We start from the raw sequence: 23,058 nt of genomic DNA, 5'->3' as shown, positions 1-23,058 counted from the left end.
TTTTAAATAATGTTTAATTTTTAGAATGATTATTATATGAAATTAGTCTTAATAAAGTTGATTCTATTGATAAACACTTAAACTCTTAATGCTCATAAAATTCGACGTAGTGCATTTTAAGATGTGAAACGCACCACTAACTTTTGAGTTTAATTCATCCAGTTCAATTTTAACTCCCTTTCAATAATTACGAACGTCAACAGATTCAAACGTTTTGATAATCCCCATTAATTGAATGATGAATTGTGCGCTTATACAAATCAAAACACTCAATATTTGTTTACAAATAGAAAATAATATACTCGTCAACTGTTTAAAGTACTTTTTGGGCTGAAATGAAGATTCTAGTCTATTTTTTAATTAAGAATTCGTTGACACTAATTGTCTATTAAATAAAACAGATATACTTCAGTTTCTTGCTCTTTTTTAAAGGATTAAAAAATGAATAAAATTTTTCCTAGTCTTCATTCTTTACCTGCTGAGTTAATTGAACAAATTTTATGTGTTGATAGTATTTCTTACATTGATGTTTGTAAAATAGCTACCGTTTCCAAATTATTCAATTGCATATCCAAAAGTAACAAACTATGGTATACCAAATATTCTCAAATGTACGTATGAGTTTCCAAATAGTTATTAATATAAATGTTCTAAAAGAATAATGTATGAATTTGTTTCAAGTCGGGATGTTTGGTATTGTGGTATTATAATAAACTAAGGTTATAGTTTAATAAATATTTCCTGTTGTAACGTATGAAATTAAAATCTCCTGTAGCAATGAAAAAATCTGTTCGCCAATGTTGCCAAATCCACCCTGTAACGTTTACTAGGATTAAGTCTTGTTTAGTAAAGTAAAAATTCAAAAATCAAGTGATAATTTTTTTCAATAATTGAAATTTATATTGATTTAATGTGATCTTATCTTGTGCAATTAAACTCTACCTCCATTTCAATATTTTTCCCCCCTTTCCATCTAAGTTTAGATAATGACGAAAAATGTAAGGAAATTTCCATGAATTTTGAGAGATAATGCAGAGAACTCAAATTGGATTTGACAGAACACAGTTGAAAGAGCCATGGCATAGAAAAACGAACTTAGAACTATGAAGTGTTTATAACGAATCTAATACCGTAAAAAAATTAATAAAAGGAAAAAACTTTTGAATAATTAAATAAACAGGCATTCTGATTTGAATGATAGAGAATAGCCATAAAATAAAAATATTTTTATTTAAACTTTAAGTTTATTTTAATTTATTTAAACTTGTGGATTATAAGAGAGGCCTAGACTCTGATATATAGGATGCCTTGAATTAAATTTTAAAAAAAGTCCCTTTAAAGTCCGGAAAGCTATAATTCAATTGACTTCTATATTAGGTTCAGAAATACAAGGATATAGAATTGAACATTATTAAGGAAGACTTAACAATTATAATAGTTTTTTTCTTCTTCTGTTGCTCTGCCGGGTTTCTTCTGTCATTGCGATTTCAATCTTTTTCGATTATTCATGAAAATATTTATATGGAAATTATTACAAGTTTTTCCACCTCCTCTATTGTTATACATACTGAAAAAAAAGGTAAAATATAAAGTTTTCTGAGCTTAAAAACCTGGTATTTTCATACATCCATTGTCTGTGCATTCTCAACCGTCTCGTTATGATAATTGCTATATATCTAAAAATACTATACTATAGGCTTCCTTGATTAAAACCTTTATTTGCTTCAAAAATATACAGCTGTCATGTTTCAAGCGCTCAAAAATAGATGCCCATTTTCTAGACTTGCTAGCCATGAATTAGAGAAAACAAATGCGATTTGAAATATAAAACGAATAGTTGAGTTAACAAAGAATGGAAAAATAAAGGTGAGAAATAAAAATAAAACAGCATTTTAGTTGAGAGAAAAAGAGGAAAAACAAAACAAACAAACATCACTGTGGCCAAGAGGATCTAATCAAGGTAAAAAGCATTTCCATGTGCAATGGAGAAGTAGAAGTGTTGAGAAACTGTTGTAATAACAAGGGGTATACAAGTTGTACCTATATAAATGTGTTTGTTTAAAAAACGTAAATTTTTTTATTACTTTAGAAAGATTATATTTTGTGTTCTCACTTCTCAAAAATCTAAAATGTTAGGAATTATCTTTATCATTGAATTTTACATTAATGATTTAAATAAATTAGTATTAAATTTTTGGAAAATCAGATTATATCACTGGAATTTTAATAATTTACTTTGAATCAAATTTTGTGGTACATTTTTATTTAACTTTGATTTTTTTTTATTTTTAAATAAATTGTATATCACTTTAAAGGTAAAACCCAATTTGCATAATGTGATGATTTATTTTATTTATTTTTCTTTTGTATTAAATATATACATTGATTAAATGTATACATATCTTGTATTAAATATATTCTCTTGTATTAAAATATAATTTAATTTTTTTAAAACATGAAATTTAACGTAAATTGACCTAAATAATGTGGGAGGATTTTTTTTTTTTTTTTTTTTAAGGAATAAACACTGTACTTAACATTAATGAGACTTACAAACTTAAAAGTTACTTCTAAGTTTTACTGTGTTTTAAATGTGTTTAAGGGGGGGGGGGAAACAATTTTTACCTTTTAGCACTATTATTTTAGATTCTTATCTGATCTAATTTGTATCATTTCATATAATTAGGTGGCCTACAATGGATGAGTATTTTGACCCAGTCAGTACTGACTGGAGCGAAGAATTCCAGCGAAGAATCAATATCAGGAAGGCTATTTCTAAAGAGCTGTGTGAAATGACTAAAGATTTCTATCATGTTGACAACGTTTCAAATGATTCATTTCATAATTTTAAAAGTGTCTGTGAGAATCATCCATTCACAGATTATATTCTTGTTGATGAACTGATGAGAATTCTCAAAGATCCAAATAGGTAGGATTCACACCAGCAATGAAAGTTTAGTTAAAGTTAGTGATTAATAAATTATAATACCATAATTTATGTTATGTTACACATTAAAAATTATTTTTTGTTGATATAAATAATATTTTGTTAATTAAAATAATTTATAACACCCTATGGCTAATTAGGCTCATTATTTCATAATGATTAAAGATTTGTATTTATGAAAATTAAGTCAAAAAAATGTCAAATAGATTCAACTTAGAGATTGAAATGCTAAGAACTGAAAAAATATTGCATTAAAAACTATCTTAAAATTTTAAATTTAGCCAGTTCTAACAGAAAACTAATTTATATATGAACAATTATACTGTCTGTATATGATTTTGAAGCACTGCATAATACGTAAATTTGGAAATTCAATATTTAATTTTAAACTTTTTTGTACCAGACACTTTTAGTAATTTTATTTGAATACCATACGTATTCCATACGACGCATCAAACAATAAGATTAGTAAAAAAAAAAAATTTAAATACATGAAATTGGGTGCAAAAAACTATTTTTCGTACTATTTTGTAAATTCTAAACATATTTCAAGACAATACATTTGTTGCCAATTCGTATGATTTTACAAACATTTGTAGAACCTATTGTAGACCCTATTGTCAACCTTCGAACTTCTTTTAGATCGCTATGTTCAATTTTCTCCTTACTCTTGTTTAATATCCCACTTTTTATTCTGTAATATCTTTCATACTTTATTTTATAATATAAGAGGCTATGTCCTCTGTTTGTTATTTCCCACTAAACTGCTTGACTTTCAGACCACTTAGCTCATTCTTTTCAAGAAATATAATTTGTATAGACATTTATAATGTTTTTTAACTCAAACTAATTTTTTTTCGGCAGTTTTAATTTTTTTCTCGATATCAACCATTATTAATTTTAATGAGCGTCCTCATAAAAACTCAACATTCCCCTTTAATTTTTAGGCTCTGATACACTTCAATGATTGCTTAATTTACACATTGATATATTAAAAATACTTATTTTCAATATTAAGAGTAACCTTTTAAAGTCCCTTTCGCAGTTTACTTTCTGAATGTAAAGATATATGTCCTACTGAATCACTTGATCTTTTTAGCTTTGATTACTGATTTATTTAACAAGGTTGACTCTGCAATAGCACTTATATTTAGTGCAATTTAGCAGTTTTTCACCCTTGTGTTATTAATCTCTGTATTTATGTAACATAGTAAAAGGTAACCAAAATTTAAATAAATAAATAAAATAGTACCTGTTGTCAAAATAGTTTATGAAAAATACATTATTTTCAAATTTTGTGCCTTTGTAAAACACAATTGTATTATTATTGAATTAGGCAGATGGATGGTATACATTAAATTTTTGTACCATTTGACTAATGCACTCAATTTGGCTGTAAATAAAATATTTAGTATTAAAAAGTTAGTTGCTAAAGATTAAAAAGTACATGAGCATTGAGCAATGTTATTTCAAATTTTTTTTAAGTAATTCATTGAACTTTTTAAGCAAAAGTTTGTTATAACTTGTAAAATTAAAGTTATAGCATTTGCTTATTTTAAAAATGTCTTTATTATTCCTTACTAAAGTATCTATTTTTTTTTTTCTTTTAGGCACTCCAATCTTACTCTAAAATATTATGCAGAGAAGGCACTTATATATGTGCGACATACAATGTTAGATACAATATGGCGAACATTTTTGAATATTGGGCCAAGACCATCTTTGTTAAAAGGTTTGTTGTGCCTTCCCTGAGAAACTTTTAACTTCATTCTGTTATGGGATGGCAGCCAAGTGTACCGATTTCTCCTGCAAAATTCTCATGATTTTTGTTTATTTTAGCAAATTCTGTATGCTCCAAAAAAAGAATCCTATCAAAATAACTTTTTATTCAGTTTATTACTGAATGTTATTTCAAGTCATAATTTTTATATTTTAGAAAATTTTGTGTAAAGTTCTCCCAAAATATATAATTTAGTTAATTACTTGTTTAAAAAAATCTAATTAGTAATACTGTTAAGTAAAATTAAGAAATAAGCCTTGAGTAGAGAGTGAATAAAAAAATTTGATTTTTAATACATTTTTAAAGGGAACTTTATTTTTTAAATTAATTCAAAATTACTTATTTTTGTTATTGTTTATTTTTTTTAAATTATATATTGTACAAGAATGTGTCATCATTATCTTTTAGTATTTATAATTATGAATTTAAAAATATAACAAACACAATTAAAAATTATATATGTATGATGCTTAAAATTTTTATTGTATTGTAATATCTGCTAGATATTTTTTCCATTTTGTATTGGTAGTAATGCATGTGCATGTTTATAAGGTTATTATTATTATAAAACTGTGATGGTCATATATATGTGACCTGAGATAAGTATTACAATGTTTGCAAATTTTAAACCAATTAACTACCAGGCATTTAAAAGTGTCTGACATGGACATAATTTTATGAATTTGAAAGTTTAAAATATGCAATTATACTTGAAATTTTTAAATTTAAAAGAAGTCTACACCTGTTTAGCATACTGTTTTAGCAGAATTCAAATAAGCATTTGAGTCTCTCAGAGCTATATTTTAAGCATAAGCTAGAAACTTTAAATTAAATAAAAATTTAGTTCTCTTGGGAAAAAAATATGTTACTTTTACACAAAATACATAAGTCAATTACTTAAATTCTGTTAGTTTGCCATGGAATTTCCTCATATCAAAACCTCTTATGCTACATTTTTTTTAACAAGGTGTATATGTTTATAGTGTTATGTATAGAATATACAGAAATATGGGATTTGATAAAAATTATTGTTCTGTGATGCAGAAATTTATTTCTGTTTACCTAGAATATGAATAGTATATCTTTAGAATTTTGTTATTTATTCAAAAATGTTGTCAAATGGCATAATTTCCAAATTACAAATGTAAAGTTAAACAGCACAAAGTATTTTTAAAGCGAAATTGAGCAAATATTAATTTTCTCAAAGAGCCATCAATATCTATAAAAACTAATAAAAATACATTTATTCAGTCTTAAATTCATAAAAAAAATCAGTAATTCTTATTTTGTATAAAATGGCATAACTTTCTTTGGCTCCAAAATTGAACAATTTAAAAAAAAAAAATATTATTAAAATTACATACTTCTTATCTATTTTATCAATAAATATTGACACTCCTACTGCAGTAACTATTGAGTGATTAACAACTGATCTAATAGTTTTTGAATAGCTTTCAGTCAAACAATACTTCATTAAAAAGTAATAATAATAATAAAAAAATTGTTAATATTTTAACAATTTTTTGTGGTATTAAGACCAAATCTTACTAGATAGAGAGAAAAAAAACTTTCAATATCTTCATTTATAAGCTATGTAATCTCTAATTTTTAGATAATTTTCTGCGACAAATAATTATTATTTTTTTTTTATGTGTTTCATTTTGATATTTTAGGTGCCTGTCTCATTCAGCAGTGGTGTGAACCTTCCAAAGTAGATTGTACTATAGAGGTCTCTAATAAGGTTAATTCGCTCATTGAAATGGTCTTCAATGAAATAAAAGTAGTATGCCCTAGTCATCCTGTGATCCAGAAAGGGTATTCTAGTTTACATGATGAAAATGGTACTTATATCTTTGTTTGATTTTTAATTTTGTTGGAAAAAGTTTCTGCTTCAACAATGCCTTCTAGATTTTATGTTCAGAAATAAGTTATATAAATATATTTAAAAGTGATAATCTCTTTCTCTATATCCTTTCAATCTCACACAAAGTGATCATAATTTCTTGATGGTTTGGCAATTTTCACAAACCTAAGTGTAGTAATTTTAAGTTATTGCTTTTAGAAGGGAAGGAACTATAGTTTTGAACTATAGTGAAAAATAAACTGAGTCAAAATAGTTTGAAACCATTGTTATAGACATTTATGTACATTGTCTTATACTGAAGAAAAATCAACTGTAAATAAGCCAATGATATAAGTGTAGCATGATGACTATAAAAATTAAATGAAATTTAAATATGGATTTTATTTACTGAAAATTAGAAGAAAAAGAAAACAATAGAAACGAAAGAGATTATACAGAAAGAGAAAGAGATACTCACCATAACTTTGAATTATTTTTTATTCATTCAGAATTTGCTTTCACTGTATTCAAAAATATAATTGATTATTAAAAAGAAAATTCAAAATTATAGAAAATTTTAAGTATGTTTTAATACACTTTTTATTAATTCATATTTTTAGTCATGAGCATTTTTGATGTGATAGTTATACCAAAACTGAAAACATGACTGAGATGTGTTTTCATCTGCATTTTAACTTAATGTGTTTATAAATATATGCATAACTACTCAAAAATTGCAATAAATTTTGTATTGAATTCAGCATAATAATTGGAATATGTTAAATTTAAATGAATATCTGTAAAATAAAAAAAATTAGTAATAAATAATCTAGCTGTTATTAAAACATTTTGTGTGACAGAAAATCTCTCTCTATATATATACATACAATTATGCCGTCCAAATTAAAATTTCAATCAAAAATATGAATTGAAGAAAGTTGTTTCAAAACACTAAATAATTAAGAAAAAAAATTTTTTTTTTCTATTTTAGTAGAAGTGCTTGAAAACTCTCTGTGGAGTCCTTATCGATGCAAAGTTATTTTGAATTGCATAAATAGCATTCTATATGGAAAGCTTGGCTGGAGTTGTGTTGAATACATGTACACATTTGAAAATATATACATTGGCAAGGTACTGTATTTAAACTTATTTAGTTTATTGAATCAGTTATTTCTTTTAAATTAGATTTACACATAGTGTTATTTTTTGTATTAACAACCAAAATGTTCATTATTAGTATCTTTTTAGAATTCACTATATTTTATTTTTCAGTTTTATGCTATATTTCATACCTATTTCTATGAAAAGATATTTTCGAATATAATCTAAATATGTATTTTCTTCTACAATTTATTATTTAATTCATTTTTACTTATAAGTAAAAATAAAGTTTTGATTGATTTGGTAAATTCAAATTTGATTCTTGTTTGCCGGGATTAGCTTATTAATTATATTTCCTTTTTAAATTTTAGATTTTTTTAAGTGGATGTGATATTAGTTTTATAGAAATATTAGAAAACGAAATTCATATGCTTGATAGAAACTACATTTAAAAATAAGTTTTAAATTTACTACATCTTCTAAAGTATTTCATTATAGCAAATTATAATTTAAAATGAACAATAAATTAATTTTTACCCCAAAAAACTAATTATATGTTTAATTTAATCACCAATTAAAGTTTTAACTAAAGCATAGAAAGCAATATCAAAAATATTACAATGTAAAACTATTTACTTCAACAACAAAAAAAAATCCCTCCAATTTTTTTTTTTTTTAAATAATGAAAAATCAGAAAATAATAATCTTTTAGAAGAAAATTTTTTTTTACCCGAACAGTTCTGAAAAATGTGAAAGCTAATTTTAATTAAAATATTTCTTAAATAAAACGTTCCTGTATTATAGTAGTTTTTGCAGACTTGAAACAGTAGAGAAAAATAACATCAGACCTATAGATGATTCATTTATTTTTTTTTTTTAAATTTTGTAAGATTTGCAACGTAAAAAAAAAAAAAGCTTATTTAGGTAAAAAATTTATAATTTTAGTTCATTTTCATTGATCTAATAAGCTTTTCTTTGATCTTTGAAATTATAAAACTGCAACATGTTTTTAAAAAATGCATAGCTCTTAGATGCTTTGACCAGTTGGAAGCTACGCAATTTTTAACTTTTGGAGTAGTTTTGGGCTGCAATATAAACACAATCACTGCTGATAATTTAGACTCAGTACTATGATGTTCTTTTTTTAATTTTTTTTTATTGTGTTGGCCTATGAGATTAAATGTTCCTTACAGGATTTTATCTTCTTTCATTCGTTTTTAATTCAATGTCACTCAATATTTCTTTTTAATGTTTATAGTTTTATGTAATAAATAAAATTAGAACAAGTAAATGTAATTATCAAATTTTATATGTGGCATAAGTAAAATTAGTCATCAAATTTCAATTATAAAACTTGTGTAAACTTCTCCCTCTTTCTCCCCTAAAGCTATAATTAAGTACTTTATAAATAAAATTTAAATGAACATTTTATTTTAGTTTTCTAGTAAATAAATGTTGGAAAAATACTCATCTACAGTTTATAGTAATAAAAAAACTTGTACATATTCTCTAAGGAGGACCCCCACACCCCTAAAACCATAAGTTTTAAGTACATATGAAATAATATTTTTTGACTCATTTTTTTTCCATTTTAGAATAGTTGGAATGTGATTTATGGTTGGAATATATTAAGTTATAATGTAATTTATATATATCCTAAGAGTGAAACAAATATTTCACATTACTTGTGTATGACAAATCCCTGTCCTCCGTCTGACATCCCCCCCCCCTCTCTCTCTCCCTAAAATCATAAAATAACTTAAAAATAACATTTGTACATGTTTATTTTTATCAAGCAATTAAATGTTGAAATGTAACTTATATGGATCCTGGTAAGGAAAAAAAATCACTCATTTTTCATAGGGATGAAAAAGGTATCTCTCAAAAAAATTTTATTCTTAATTTTTTCAATTTTTCAACAAACTGGTTCATGATATTTTTAATGAAGTAAGGTCAATTGAATAAAAAACTTGAATTTTTAATACTTTCCACTGGCTTCACACACACACACACACACAAACATATATATATATATATATTTAAAATTTAAACTCTTTTTCATTCTTAAGATTTAAGCATATTAGTATAATTTTCATTTATATAAAAAAAATTTAATTAATAATAACTTGTTTAACTCACCTAATAATTATCTAGAATATTATTTAAATTTTAAGTCTTTGTGGTTTACAACTATCCCATTTATTATTTCAAACATTTTTTTCAGGCATTAGACAAAAATATTGGAATACCAGTTACACTAGGTATTCTATATGAGACTATTGCCAATCAGTTAGGGGTGCGTTTGTTGTCTGTAAACTTTCCTGGCCATTTTCTTCTCAAGTGGTTAGAACATCCAGAGTAAGTTGTATTATATATTAACTTATAACATTTTGTTATTATTTATGAAGAGCAGTTAAAAACTGGAAAAAAATCATTGAAGGTGAATTCCATAGAAAGCAGTCAGATTTCATGCCTGTTACCATTTTTTAAATTTTAGCAAAATAATTTTTTTTTGTTCTAAACTTTAAAAAAATAAATAAATTTCATGAAAAAACATCAAAGATCATTATATTTAAAATAATTATATTTTTTATGAATAGGTAAGTCAAGCTAACTTTCTTAAGTTGTTATGCTTGTCGTAATTCCTTGTCATGCTAGTAAATATTTTTATAAAATGTACTTCTATACTTAAAAGGTACTTTCTTTATGTGTAAAGATCTTGGAGCAATGTAATTATAAGATTTTAAAATTATTCTAAGGAGAATTTGTGGATTTTTATGTGGAAAACAAGACATTTCTGTGCATTATGCTGTTATATATTGAAAGTTCTAAAAAGTTGTGAAGTATATATCTGTAAACTATAATAAAATTACTTTGTTGTAAAAATGTCACTTTTGATAAAAGTGTGGCTTATTGCTATATTACACCAAACCCTTCATATAAGATGGAAAGTTTGTTAGTATGTACTTACTTTCATTGTTTACTAATATCTCTAGAACAAGTGCATCACATTTTATTCTGTAGTTTGCTAATTCTCTGGATGTTTATCAATCATGTTCACAACAAGATGTATAATAATGTAGACAACATATGCAACATTTTTATTCTCTGATTTCATTTTAAAATATTCAAATATTTTTAATTTTTATATTCTGTTCTATTATAATTTTTATATATTATATTAAATCAAATGTATATCATACATTTTTCTACATTGTTTTATTTAATTTATTATCTAGGATGAATGATGCGCAAGTGGCATGGACATATATTGACATATTTTCTAATGGTGCATTCAAAAAAGAACATGAATTGCAAGATCTAGCCCCTGGTTATAACAACTTCACACCTTCATGGTTGGAATCTGTTCCACCTGTAAAAGTATAAAATAATTTTTAATTATGTTAGATTTTTGGAACAACCATACATTTATATTCTCTTTAAAAAAATTATGAACAAAATAGTTTTTACACTTTAAACTTACTGCTCTAAAGTAACTTTTCGCAAAAAAGTGTCATAGCATGAATTTTTATGAAACAACAAATCAGCCAAAAATGTGTTGTTCTTAGAATAATTTACTGAAATAATTTTTTATTTTCTTGCTTCATAATGTCTCTATATTTAATGAGACATATTAATATATGTAACCAGATGATTTTATTATAATAGTTTGATAAAAAAAAATAAAACATTCCTGCAACAGCACATTGTGGGCATAAGGGTTATGAATGTTAAGGATCACAGTTTTGTGACCAACGGCCTGATTGTGGTCAGCATTGCCCCAAAACTTCTTTTACTTCTTAGACCAGTTAAATGGTACCCTTCTATCTGAAGCTGAGTGGGCTGCAAGCCACCACTGAGAATCAAACCCCAGTTCTTCACTATGACAATTCAGTGCTTTTATTCACTGAACCATCATAGCAAATTTTAGTTTGTAGTTTGGTATATTAAGCTAATTTTAATATTGAATAATAACAATCTTAAACTGTATTAATTATTTTCAGTTTACATTATTAATTCAGAGACGATTGTGCTCGGGAAAAAATCAGGATTTCCGGATTTTTCACTAATCATGATCCAAAAGTTTCTGGAAATTCAAGGTCCAGTAGTTTTAAAAAATCACATTTATGTATAAAAACTCTTGTATATTTTATTTAAAAATATTAGAGCTAGAATTTATGCTTGGCATCTCTTTCCTTTGTAAATATTTTTCTGGTAGAATAATAAATGTGATTGGAGATAAAAGTAAACTTATGCATAATTATTCATTTAAATTAGGCTGCATATAATTTATTTAAAATTTCATCTTTTAAAAATATCAATGATTTAAATTTATAAAGACATAAATTTTTTGGAATGTGTCATTAATGATTTTACTCAAGAAATTTTCAGGATTTTTGAGTTTGGCTCACAATCACCCCTGTTTATTAATATTTATGCTAATTTGTTATTCCAGTGGTATTGATTTAACCCGTGACTGCCCAGTCACAAAAAAGTGGGCAAAAAACACCTATATAAAAAAAAGTGGTAGTACATATTTGTTCCAAGTGGGTAATGAAAGACTAGAAAAAGGATCATCCTTTTCACAGGACATTAGGCATTAATGAGTTAAACATTATCTACATTTACTTCAGATGTTAACTTCTTTTTATATAGCTGTAAAAATTATAGATAAGTTTCATGTGTTTAAGCAAATATTTTTATTTGCCATTACCTGTCTGAGTTTAAACTACTAGTCTAAATAAATCATAAGTAGCTCAATTGAGTTTTGTCTATCAGTAAACTCCAAATAAAGTGTTTATTTTTCATTAAAAAAGATATTTAATTTTTATTTTCAAAGCTTTTTCATGTGTGTATCAAAACTTTGTGAGTTTAGAAAGGTCATTTCTTGAAACAAAATTATTTTTTTTCAGCACTGTCAAATAAAACATTTTTCCTGTCTACTTCAGTGTTTAAACTTACTAGAAATTAAAAAAATAACTTTGTTATCCTAATGATTCTAATTAATAAGCATTCTAAACTAAAATTTACTTGAGATTTTTACTTCTTAATTACAGAGCTGTAAAAGTTATTGATAAATTCTATTTTTTTATATGTTAAGCTTTTAGTTTTTACTTAGTTTAAATAAAATTTAATTAAAGTATAAAAAAATTTTATCTGCTTTATTTTTGATTTTGAAGAGTTAAGAAAAAATTTCCTTAGGGAAATGGGGTTAAAAAAATGAATATAAACATGAACAAGCTATTTTTAAAAAAATATTTTTTCATTGCAAATTATTTAATTACCGAGAAAAATTGCTTTGTTTTCTATATGTACTGATGAACTTAAGATCTTTAACTTTAAAATTTGGTGGTTTTCAAAATGTCTACCTCTAATCTCTTTAACTGATTCATTGTGCCATCTTTTAGGAAATGAACTACAGGTGTTTACTTTCCCATTGTGGCACTTTAGCACTATAAATTATGTGATCAAACATACTTCATTTATGATGCTATATCATTAAATTAATAATTTATTAATGAAATTTTTAAAGTTTTTTTTTATTATTATTAAGGTTTTTGCAACAATGTGTTGGAATTTGGTAGAAGTTGGACGCCAACATGATGAATCCAGTGAAGGTCTATCCTGTTTGTGCAATTCCTTAGAATTGTTGTCTATCTTGTGTCCTGATGATCTTGAACATAAATTGTTGCTAGCTCGAGTATATATGCATCTATGTGTCAACATAACAAGAGTGAGTTAAAAACTGTACTAAATTTCAGTTTTATAAAATCAGTTTTGTTTAATCTTCTAAACTATTGATTTTATTATTTATTCTGAATGCTAAATGTCATATATTGATTCTAAATATCCTTTTGGCACCTAGTAAAAAGCAATTTTTCTGGGCCAAATCAGGAAAAGTTATCGATAACAATAGTCAAAGCAGTCAAATGTAAAGATTATTGTTTACTAATTTTTTATAAATTATTTACTTTATAACTATTTTAAAAAGAATGTCATGATGGAAATGCATGTGTTAATATTACATTATTAAAAAATCACATGCATTTTAACATTGATGTTTATTATGTAGTTGAATTGTAAGCCATAGTTGAATAAGGTTTGATTAATGCTATGATTGTTTCCTATAATTTCTAGGTGATAAGCTTATTACAAGAAATAGCTGAAAATGATCCAGTCTCAACTGGCTTTGTCGGTTATATGTACCGGACAGCTATTACTACTCTTGAAACTCAACAAATAAAAAAAGATAAGAGGAAAGTATGTAAATAATGTTTAAATTATTTTTTTGCAAAAAATGTTTTTGGATGAAATAAATGGTGCTGACTTTTTTAATTCTTTGAACCTATTTTTATTTCATTTTCAATTAGATGGCTATATGTTTTTGAAACTAATAAAGTGTTAATGTATTTACTCTAAATTTTTTTGTTTTCTAGGTAAAATCCCAAAAAAGGGTTGAGAATTGCGCTAATGTGGATTTTGCTGTTGGAATGATAATGACTCACAAAAAGTATGCTCTTTATAATAAGCATATAAATGAACAGATTAAATATTTTCAATTTAGCCATTTAAAGTTTTTATGTCCTTTAGTTGTTGAGATGTGTTAAAAGGGAATGACATAATTAGATGATCACATATTTATTAGACAAATTCAAAAAGTATCATCTTGAGACCAGCAGATAAAACTTATTCTGTTGTGATGTTCAACAGTAAAGGTGTACAGTCCGCAAAAAAAAAAAAAGATATCACCCTGAATAACTTTCGTTCTAATGATCCGATTTTCACGAACTAAGTGTCAATCTTAATGGTTCCTGGGGGTGACCTCAAATATGCTAATTAATTAGTGCTAACTATTAATTAAGTTACGAAATCAGACACAAAAACGTACTTTCTCTGAATAAACATATATTTTTTTTTACATATTTGGAATCTAGACACTTGAATTAGGGGGGGTAGACAAAATTTTAAAACAAATTGGTCGTAAATTGGGTTGCAATAAAGGTTTATATATTTGGCGATAGTCCAGAAAACCGCCAAAAAAGTCGCCTGCGCAAATAAATATTTTAAGATAACCCATTGACTGATTCAAAGGAGAAACGCTTAATTTTACTAGGTTGCTAGGCAACCAATTTCTGACTGTAAATAAATTGAAATAATGTTTTGTGATTGTTCTGAGAGGTTTAATTAATAGTTAATAGAAAACATCTCGTAGTTTCTAGGCAATAAACAATTTTTAAGTTCATGTATGTCCAAAAAGCAAAAAAAAAAAAAAAAAATTATTTTATTCTCCTTTGAAAAGAAAATTTGAATCGATTTATAAGTTTTTAGAATTTAAATACATGAACTTTTTATCTGATATTATTTAGATTATGCTATTTTTGCTATGTTTATTCGAGGATTTCATACTAAAATCAAATTAACATAACTTATACAAAATTTTAGCTATATACAAAATTAGCTATATACAAAATTTTAGGGATAAGGATTTTTACAGCTTTAATCGAGTCTTCTAGGCATGAAAGTTTGAAGAAAAAAAAAGTGCTTGAAAAATAAAATGTAGATTGTATAGTAATTCTAATGCACATTCACAAGGTTTTCTATAATTTACGATATTTCTTTTTTCTATAACTCAATGAATTGCTGAATGTTTAGTGGCATTTTAAAAACATTGAAATATGTTATGTTTAAGAATAAGATATTGAAATAATATGTTGCATATTGTATGATTCATTGTTTAAAAAATTGCTTCATTTTGCTAGATATTTACGTTACATGGTTTTCTTTGGATAAAGATGATTAGCAAATAGCATCCACATGTTTCGATACATTCTGAAACTTACGTTCGCAAATTCACCATAAAATGTCGCACCGCATATTCTTCAATTACGATATGCTACATTTACCACCAAATACCGCTACTATGATTATTTTTGTTTTCTTATATCTATATATATCTGATATGATACTCTCTTTTTAAACAGAGCTCGTAAGGCCCTTAAGATACTGAAATGGGGGCACGGAAACTTAAAAGATTTTTTTGTCCTAATGCCCGCCTGTGTTAACATCCGTCAATTCAGGCATCTACAGGGCGACAGATATCTGTGTGGCCTAAGGATTCCTAACGAGCATCAAATATTTTCAAAATTAAGTGTTCATTCACTGGAAAATTTAGTGTTTATTCAATTTAAGAACTGTTCCTTCACTTGGTTATCTTACTACTTATTATTTAAACCACCAAAAGCTTAAAACAATATTATGTAAGTTATCTAAATTTTTTTTACATAATTTGCATTTAATAACAAATATGTCGACACGCATTTAATAACAAACACGTCATTTAGCTAAAATTACAAATTTTGAAATTTTTATGATTTTTTTTTAAAGACAAGCTAAACTTAAGTATTCCTTTACTGGTTAGTTTACCCAAAAAAAATTTGAGAAATTTGCGATGTTGTGAGAGATGCGTAAAAATGTTGACTACGTATTTTTATTAATATTTATAAAATATATATTCAAGAAATTGATGAATATTTTATTCCAAATTTATTCATTCGTATGTATATTATTGAAATTTTATCAGTTATTGAGAAGAAAAAAAACTAAAAAATAAAAAATAATCACATTAAAGAAGCACAATCTGTTGTATAATCATATTCTATCAGAAGCATGCTTTTATAAAACTCCACATTCTCTGAATAAAATGTATTTTATTCAATAAAATGTTTTATTCAAATTTCTTTACTAAATTGCAAATAGAATTTTAGACGACTAAAAAAGAAACATCGTATTTTATAGCTTAAAAAAATAAAAATGAAAAGATAAGCAAACGATTATTAGCGAAAAAAATATGAATGAAATTTTATGCTAAGCGCGCGAAGTCAAGTTCCTCGCAAGTTTATCACATTTTAATATTAATCGCCCCATTTTATCATTTCTTCATTGTCGCCAAATTATTTTTTTAAAAATAATTAATTTTAATTTTTCTCAGCTTCTAATAAATAAAAACAGTTGAAACTTTAGATTTTTCAATTGAAAAATATGTAGATTAATATGGTATAAAAAAATTCATACCTTATAATTCAAAAATTTTTCATCCTTAATTTAATTAAATAATAAAAAATGATTAACAATTATTAAAAATTATTTTTTTCGTGAAATTATCTTTGGGTAAATGAGTTTTATGACTGGGTGAAATTTTCTTCGAATTGCTTTATTAGTTTTTAAAATATGACTAAAAACGTAAAAAGTGAAATTAACATTAAGGGGTACGAACTTTGGATCGCTCTCCTGACCAAACTATGGGGACCATATTTCCCAGATTGCGGCTACCCCCTATATTTTGAAGGTTAAGAATCCAAATATGTAAGAAAAAATGTATGTTTCTTCAGAGAAAGTACGTTTTTGTGTCTGATTTCGTAACTTAATTAATAGATAGCACTAATTAATTAGCATATTTGAGGTCACCCCCAGGAACCATTAAGATTAACACTTAGTTCGTGAAAATCCGATCATTAGAGCGAAAGTTATTCAGGGTGATATCTTTTTTTTTTTTGCGGACTGTACAGCTTTAGCAGTGCCATCTATTATCAATCTCTTACATGCCATTTTTAGAAAATAAAAATTTATGCAATATAAATTTTTAAGCACATATACATGCAAATTTATTCAAAACACATAAACATTTCTCAAACTCTCTCGTTTTAGGTTTTGTTAATTTTTGATGCATTGAAATTTAGATGTTAGTTAAGCTGGTTGTTGTTGTTAATTTACCTCGCACTGGAGCTTCACAATGGGCTATTGGCGACGGTCTGGGAAACATCCCGGAGGATGATCCGAAGACATGCCTACACAATTTTGATCCTCTGCGGAGGGGATGGCACCCCCGCTTCGGTAGCCCGACGACCTGCGCGCGAAGTCGGGCACTTTACGGTAGCACAGTTTAACGAGGACCAGTACCGCACACCCTCGGTCCCTACGCAGACTGATCCAAGTGGTCACCCACCCGTACACTGACCGTAGCCAGTGATGCTTGACTTCGGTGATCTGCTGGGAACCGTGTCTTAACGATCAGTCCACTAGTTAAGCTGGAGGATTAATTGGTGGTTGTACAGTTAGTACATTTTCGGATGGCAACACTGGCTTTTGCTCTTCAGAGACAGTTCCTAAATAAATATTTTTAGAAATCCAAATTAACTCATACTATCTATTTGATTTATCTTCTCGAAACCTATTTCTAGCATATTTATCCTTTTATGAACAGATTGTGTATTTTCTTGCTTTAGGTCCAACTTTATCAATTTTATTTTTAATCCAAGATTATTTAGTTATTTTTTGAGACCTAACATTTGAGTTTACTCTTAAAAGTTCGAATTATTCTGAAAATATTTATTTTGAGTGTTTTGTCTCTTTAGAGCTTTAAGAATTTCTTTAATTCGGAATTTCAGTTTTAATTGTTCAGATAAACATGGGAATGCTGATCTTAATTTTCTACCCATTAATTATTCTACCCATTAATCATTTTAATTATTATCTTCTCTTCCTTAAGCTCGTATAAAGCAGTTCTTACTAGTTTTATAAAATTACTAGCTAGCCTTTAGAACCAGCTGATAACTTTTAAGTCATAGAAATCAGTCAATTTATTTTTTATCAATAATAGTGAGGTTACAGTTTGACTCCTTCATATTGACCAAACTTAGATATTTTAGATATCTTTAATTGTTATGTAATTTTATATAAAAAAATTATCCAAAACTACAAAACAATATAAAAATTTTATTAAAACAATATAAAAAATTGTTATGTAATTTTTTTATATTGTTTGATTTTTGTAAGATATTTGCTATAATTCTTCCAATCAAGTAAATTGTGAGGTTTTTGGTTTGCTTTAAAGTGTAATAAGTTTAATAAGTAATTGATATAAATGAAATATTTTACAAGCATCTTTTTATTTTTGAATATTACCTAAAGAAGTTCAAAAATTGTCTCTGACTTTGAATGAGTATTTAAATAATTTTCTTATGTGTTACATTTTTTTTTAATATTTGAAATTTGTCTCACAATTATGGATTTTAATCCACAGCAAAACTATCAGAAAATTCAAAATGCATTTTTTTTTTCAATTCAAGGAATAAATTATTATAAAAAAAAGTACAACAACAACCTGCTGTATGCCAATGGATGTTAAGGCTCCACAATTTCACAGACAGGAGGTTGAGGTTCATGGACTTAAAGTCTCCAACAACATGATTGTAGTAATGTGGTCAGCATTGCTCACTGGCTGCCTTCACTTCCCAGACAAGCAGGGTGGACTTTAATCCACCACTGGGGATTAAACGCCAGTTCTTTACAGTGATAGTTCAGTGCCTTAAACTAAATTATGCTTAACGAAATTATTATCAAATATTTTCAATCTAATATATCTGTAGACTGTTTTTCAAACTTTGTAAAAAGTATTTTTTACATTGTTTGTTTTACATTTTTACAAAAAAAAAGTTTCTTACTTTTCTTATTCTCTGCTAATAGGTATGACTATCGATGTGTTATTTACGGCTGGGATCCATTATGTACTGCTAGTAAAGAATGGATTATTCAGATGGGTGTTGACAAGTTAAAATATAAAGATAAACAACCATTTTATCATGTTTTGGTTGCTGATGGTACAAATCGTTATGCTGCTCAAGGTGAGTGAACAGTTTGAATAACATACAAGGTGTTTCCTAAGGGCCTCCTTTAATATGCATTTTAAGAATTATTTTCAAAAATGAGGGTAAAAAAGTGTGTATATTGTAGTTGTAAATCAATATGAAACTGGAGAAAAAATAAAAATACGATTAAAATCTGGCGAATTACAATTTAGTAAGGCAGTGTACGAAACACTAAAATCTGTTTGGAAGGGAGGATTTGTATTTTTATGAAATATTTGATGCATAAAACAGGTTCTTATGTTCTGTACACCAGCATTCCTTAATTATGATTTGTCAGATTTCAAAAGTATTTTTCTGTTTTCCCTAATTAAACATAAATATTTTACCTCCAAAGTACGTACCTTTATCCCTTCATTTCTCATGAGGATTCTTAAAATATTTTTTATGGGCATGTTTTTGCTTTTTTATGAGGATTCTAAAATTACTATCTTAGGAACGTGCTTTATAGAACACTCTGTCTCTATCCTTTCACATTTCGAAGTGTAAATTATCTTCTTTATCAAGCTTTTACTTTATATATGAAAGGTTTGCATAATTAAAAGTAAATATGACCAATATTATTTAGTTAGAATTTCTTAGTCTCAGAAAATAAAATTTTTATTCTGTTCTACCCCTACGACCTTGCAGGAACTGGCCTGCAGTAATCTTATACCAGGCACTCTTATCTTGTTAATATTTTTAAATTTTCAACATGAAAAACTTTTACAAAATAATGAGAAAGAACTCAATAACTATAACTCATATATATCAGTTATAGTTATTGAGTTCCTTTCCCCACCGAACTCAACTGTTAAAGGGGTAAGAGATGGGGGAATTCAAAATATGCTTTTAATCCACTTCATTTAATTTTCACAAATGAACTGTTGATGGATATTTACACTATTTATCAGTATTTTTCGACACATGTAAAATACAAGGCCACCACCCAATCACAATTTGAGATATTAAGTTAGTGGTATTGTAGATTCTATATTAATTTTTTTTTTCTTTTGGCAAAATTATGCCAAGACAGTTCTACAGTCAACAGTTTTTATAGGTAGTTAAATAGTATAAATTTGCCTGTTTTTAGATTTTTGATAAGTATATTTATTTTTAGGCAATTAAAATTTTTTAAAATTTAGACGTCATCCAAATCGGTTTTCATCAATATAAACAGTAATAAATTTAAAACTGATTTTAAAGAATATTTTAAAAAATCTAAAAACTGATAAATGTGTCATTTTAAATTAACTTAGTCAATACCTCAAATTGCATCATTTTATTGCTTTAAGTTTTTAAGGAAAATTTTATGTTCTAAAAATTATCAAGCCCTAATCTAATCTAAGCACTTTCTTTTAATCTAATAAGGTGACCCTTTAATTTTCTACCTTTTTTTAAAGGTATTGTGCTATCTAATACTACTATATCACCGAATGTTTGTATAGTACAAGAAAATTAAAGAAAACAAATTATAAATTTAACCTAAAATCCAAGGATAAAGACCTCCTAAATCAATTGATGAATTTGCATCCTTAGAGTAACTTAAATCATTAATATAACTTTGTATGCTATTTTCATCCCATTATTATCACAATTTTTTTTCCTTCAGAAAACTTAGTGATTGATGATGTCAAAACTCCAATAACTCACATGGAAATTGGACGGTACTTTGAATCTTTTCATGGAAGTTACTATTTACCCAATGAACAGAAAAGATTAGAGTATCCAGATGATATTGCTGCTCGAGAAAGAACTCTATCCGTCCCTCTCGCATCATCATCATCTGTGTAATATTTGTTATATCTTTATAAGTTTCACTTATGTTTGTACATAGTTTTAAAAAAAAGAGTTAATTCTATTTCTTTCAGGGGAGCTTTCTTGTAATAAACACTACATCCCTTTTGATGATTTTTTATGTTCAAAACATTATTATATTTGTTAAGTTTATGATTAATTTATTATTAATTTCTACAAAGCATAAGGGCAAGACCATGATAAATGGTCCCTATCTGCTCTTTGTTAGGAAAAATTTATATTTTCAGTTCTGATTACATTATTAAAAAAACTTTATAATTCTAAGTATTCTTGAAAATTTTTTTGAAATTTATAAAAAAATTCTAAATATTATTTTTAGATGTTTTAATAAAAAAATTATTGTGAAATTTTCATTAAGGATAAATCATACTACAGATTAAATTCTCAGGTTTGGAGTTATCATGGTTTTGCCCGAATTATAAATTCATGGATTCCTACAACTTGTTCATTACGACTTGCTATACTTCTAATTTAGTAAGTGTTCAGAACTATAAATATATGTAATAAAAATTATACATTGTCTTTTAATAATACTGAAAAATGCATTTAAAAAAATATTTTCTGTTGTCATCTCTTTTTTTCTTATGGAAATAAATACATAATAAACTTTTCTTTTTTATGATATTATTGTGGTATTTTAAATAATATTTTAATGTTGAGATAAGGATCTTTTCTATTTATCTGTGTTTTTAGAAAAAATGAAGAAAATGACATTTTTAATTCTTAGACAAAATCGAGTTTGAAATATTATTCTTTTGTGTGTATTATGATTTTATAGTAACTCAAAGTCTAACCAGTATCCGAGTTTTCCTCTTAGTCTAATAATATAAATGGATGCTGAGAAAATGCCAAATTTAACTACTCAATGTTTAAAAAAAAACTGTCAATTTTCTCATTTTTCCTAAAAATTACCAATGACTTCTGAAGTCATTTACTGAATTGTATCTTTCCCACTAATTATCAAAATCACTAACAAATAACAACAATAAAATCTCATTGAATTTCCCAATTTTTTACTGTTATAATTAAGCATACATATCTACGGATTTAAATTAATATAAGTGTTTCTCTTATTAAATATAAATATATTTCATTTTTACTTTTCTTTAAATTCAAATTAACAAGTTATTTGCTTAATAAGTATATTATAAGTTGTTTACCTTAAATAAATATATTATTGATATCAAAAGCTAACTATGGCCCATTAGGTATTTTCTGTGTTAAATGATATTGTATAAATTATTTCTTTAACAACCATTTAAAAATTTTGCTAAAGGGCTCTTTTTTTATTATATTGAGTTATTTCTTAATATTTGAGTGTTAAATTGATTTTTATTTTTTATACGAGATTTTAAAAATCATTAATGTTGAAAAATGTCTTTTGTCTTTTAAAAATTTTGAAAAAAGAAAAGAATGACTTCAAAATTTCAAATTACTGAAATAATTGACTTGTGGCATAGCAGTTCACCTGCAGTGGCTCAATATATGCATGCAGAAATAAATTTTAAATTCAGATTACTATTTAAACATGTATTACTATTTAAGCATGTATTACTTTGATGTTTCTTTGAAGCTTTTTATTTTGTATTTAATAATTTTTTAATAGAAAATTTGACGTTTTTTTATTTGAAAATAACATGTTTTTTCATAAATCCTATATAAATTAAATTTTAATTAACTGATTCTGAAATTGTTTGCAGTATGATAACTCTTAGAATTTCAAAGCAAACTCTTACCCCTATTAAATAAATAATGCCAAGAAGCTAAAACGGCAAGATTACTTGATTAAAAACTTCATTTGCTTGTTACTGATGTTATCTTAAAAATATTTGCTTAAAATAGCAGAAACATCTACTGTTTAATTTTTATCAGTGTAAACTTCGAATAA

The 23,058-nt window shown here is 26.0% G+C and overlaps 1 protein-coding gene across 2 annotated transcripts; it reads left to right on the top strand.

The window, feature by feature from the left end:
• The first annotated feature begins 75 nt into the window (after positions 1–75).
• LOC107441100 (F-box only protein 21) lies at positions 76–21,794 on the top strand. Of its 2 annotated transcripts, none has more exons than XM_016054248.4 (12): positions 76–611; positions 2,687–2,929; positions 4,558–4,679; positions 6,401–6,568; positions 7,562–7,701; positions 9,896–10,029; positions 10,911–11,052; positions 13,226–13,405; positions 13,810–13,932; positions 14,109–14,182; positions 19,195–19,352; positions 20,965–21,794. In XM_016054248.4, exons 1-12 carry the CDS (start codon positions 442–444, stop codon positions 21,144–21,146), a joined length of 1,836 nt encoding a protein of 611 aa, XP_015909734.1. In that variant the 5' UTR covers positions 76–441; the 3' UTR covers positions 21,147–21,794. The 2 variants fall into 2 exon arrangements, with proteins under 2 accessions (XP_015909734.1, XP_015909735.1); XM_016054249.4 differs by having other exon boundaries at positions 104–611; positions 7,565–7,701.
• Positions 21,795–23,058: the final 1,264 nt, after the last annotated feature.

Source organism: Parasteatoda tepidariorum, chromosome 4 (genome assembly GCF_982258835.1).
Source record: "Parasteatoda tepidariorum strain Cologne lab strain chromosome 4, Ptep-v5.0, whole genome shotgun sequence".
In the NCBI taxonomy this organism is placed as follows: domain Eukaryota; kingdom Metazoa; phylum Arthropoda; class Arachnida; order Araneae; family Theridiidae; genus Parasteatoda; species Parasteatoda tepidariorum.
This window is presented reverse-complemented; position numbering and strand designations above follow the sequence as displayed.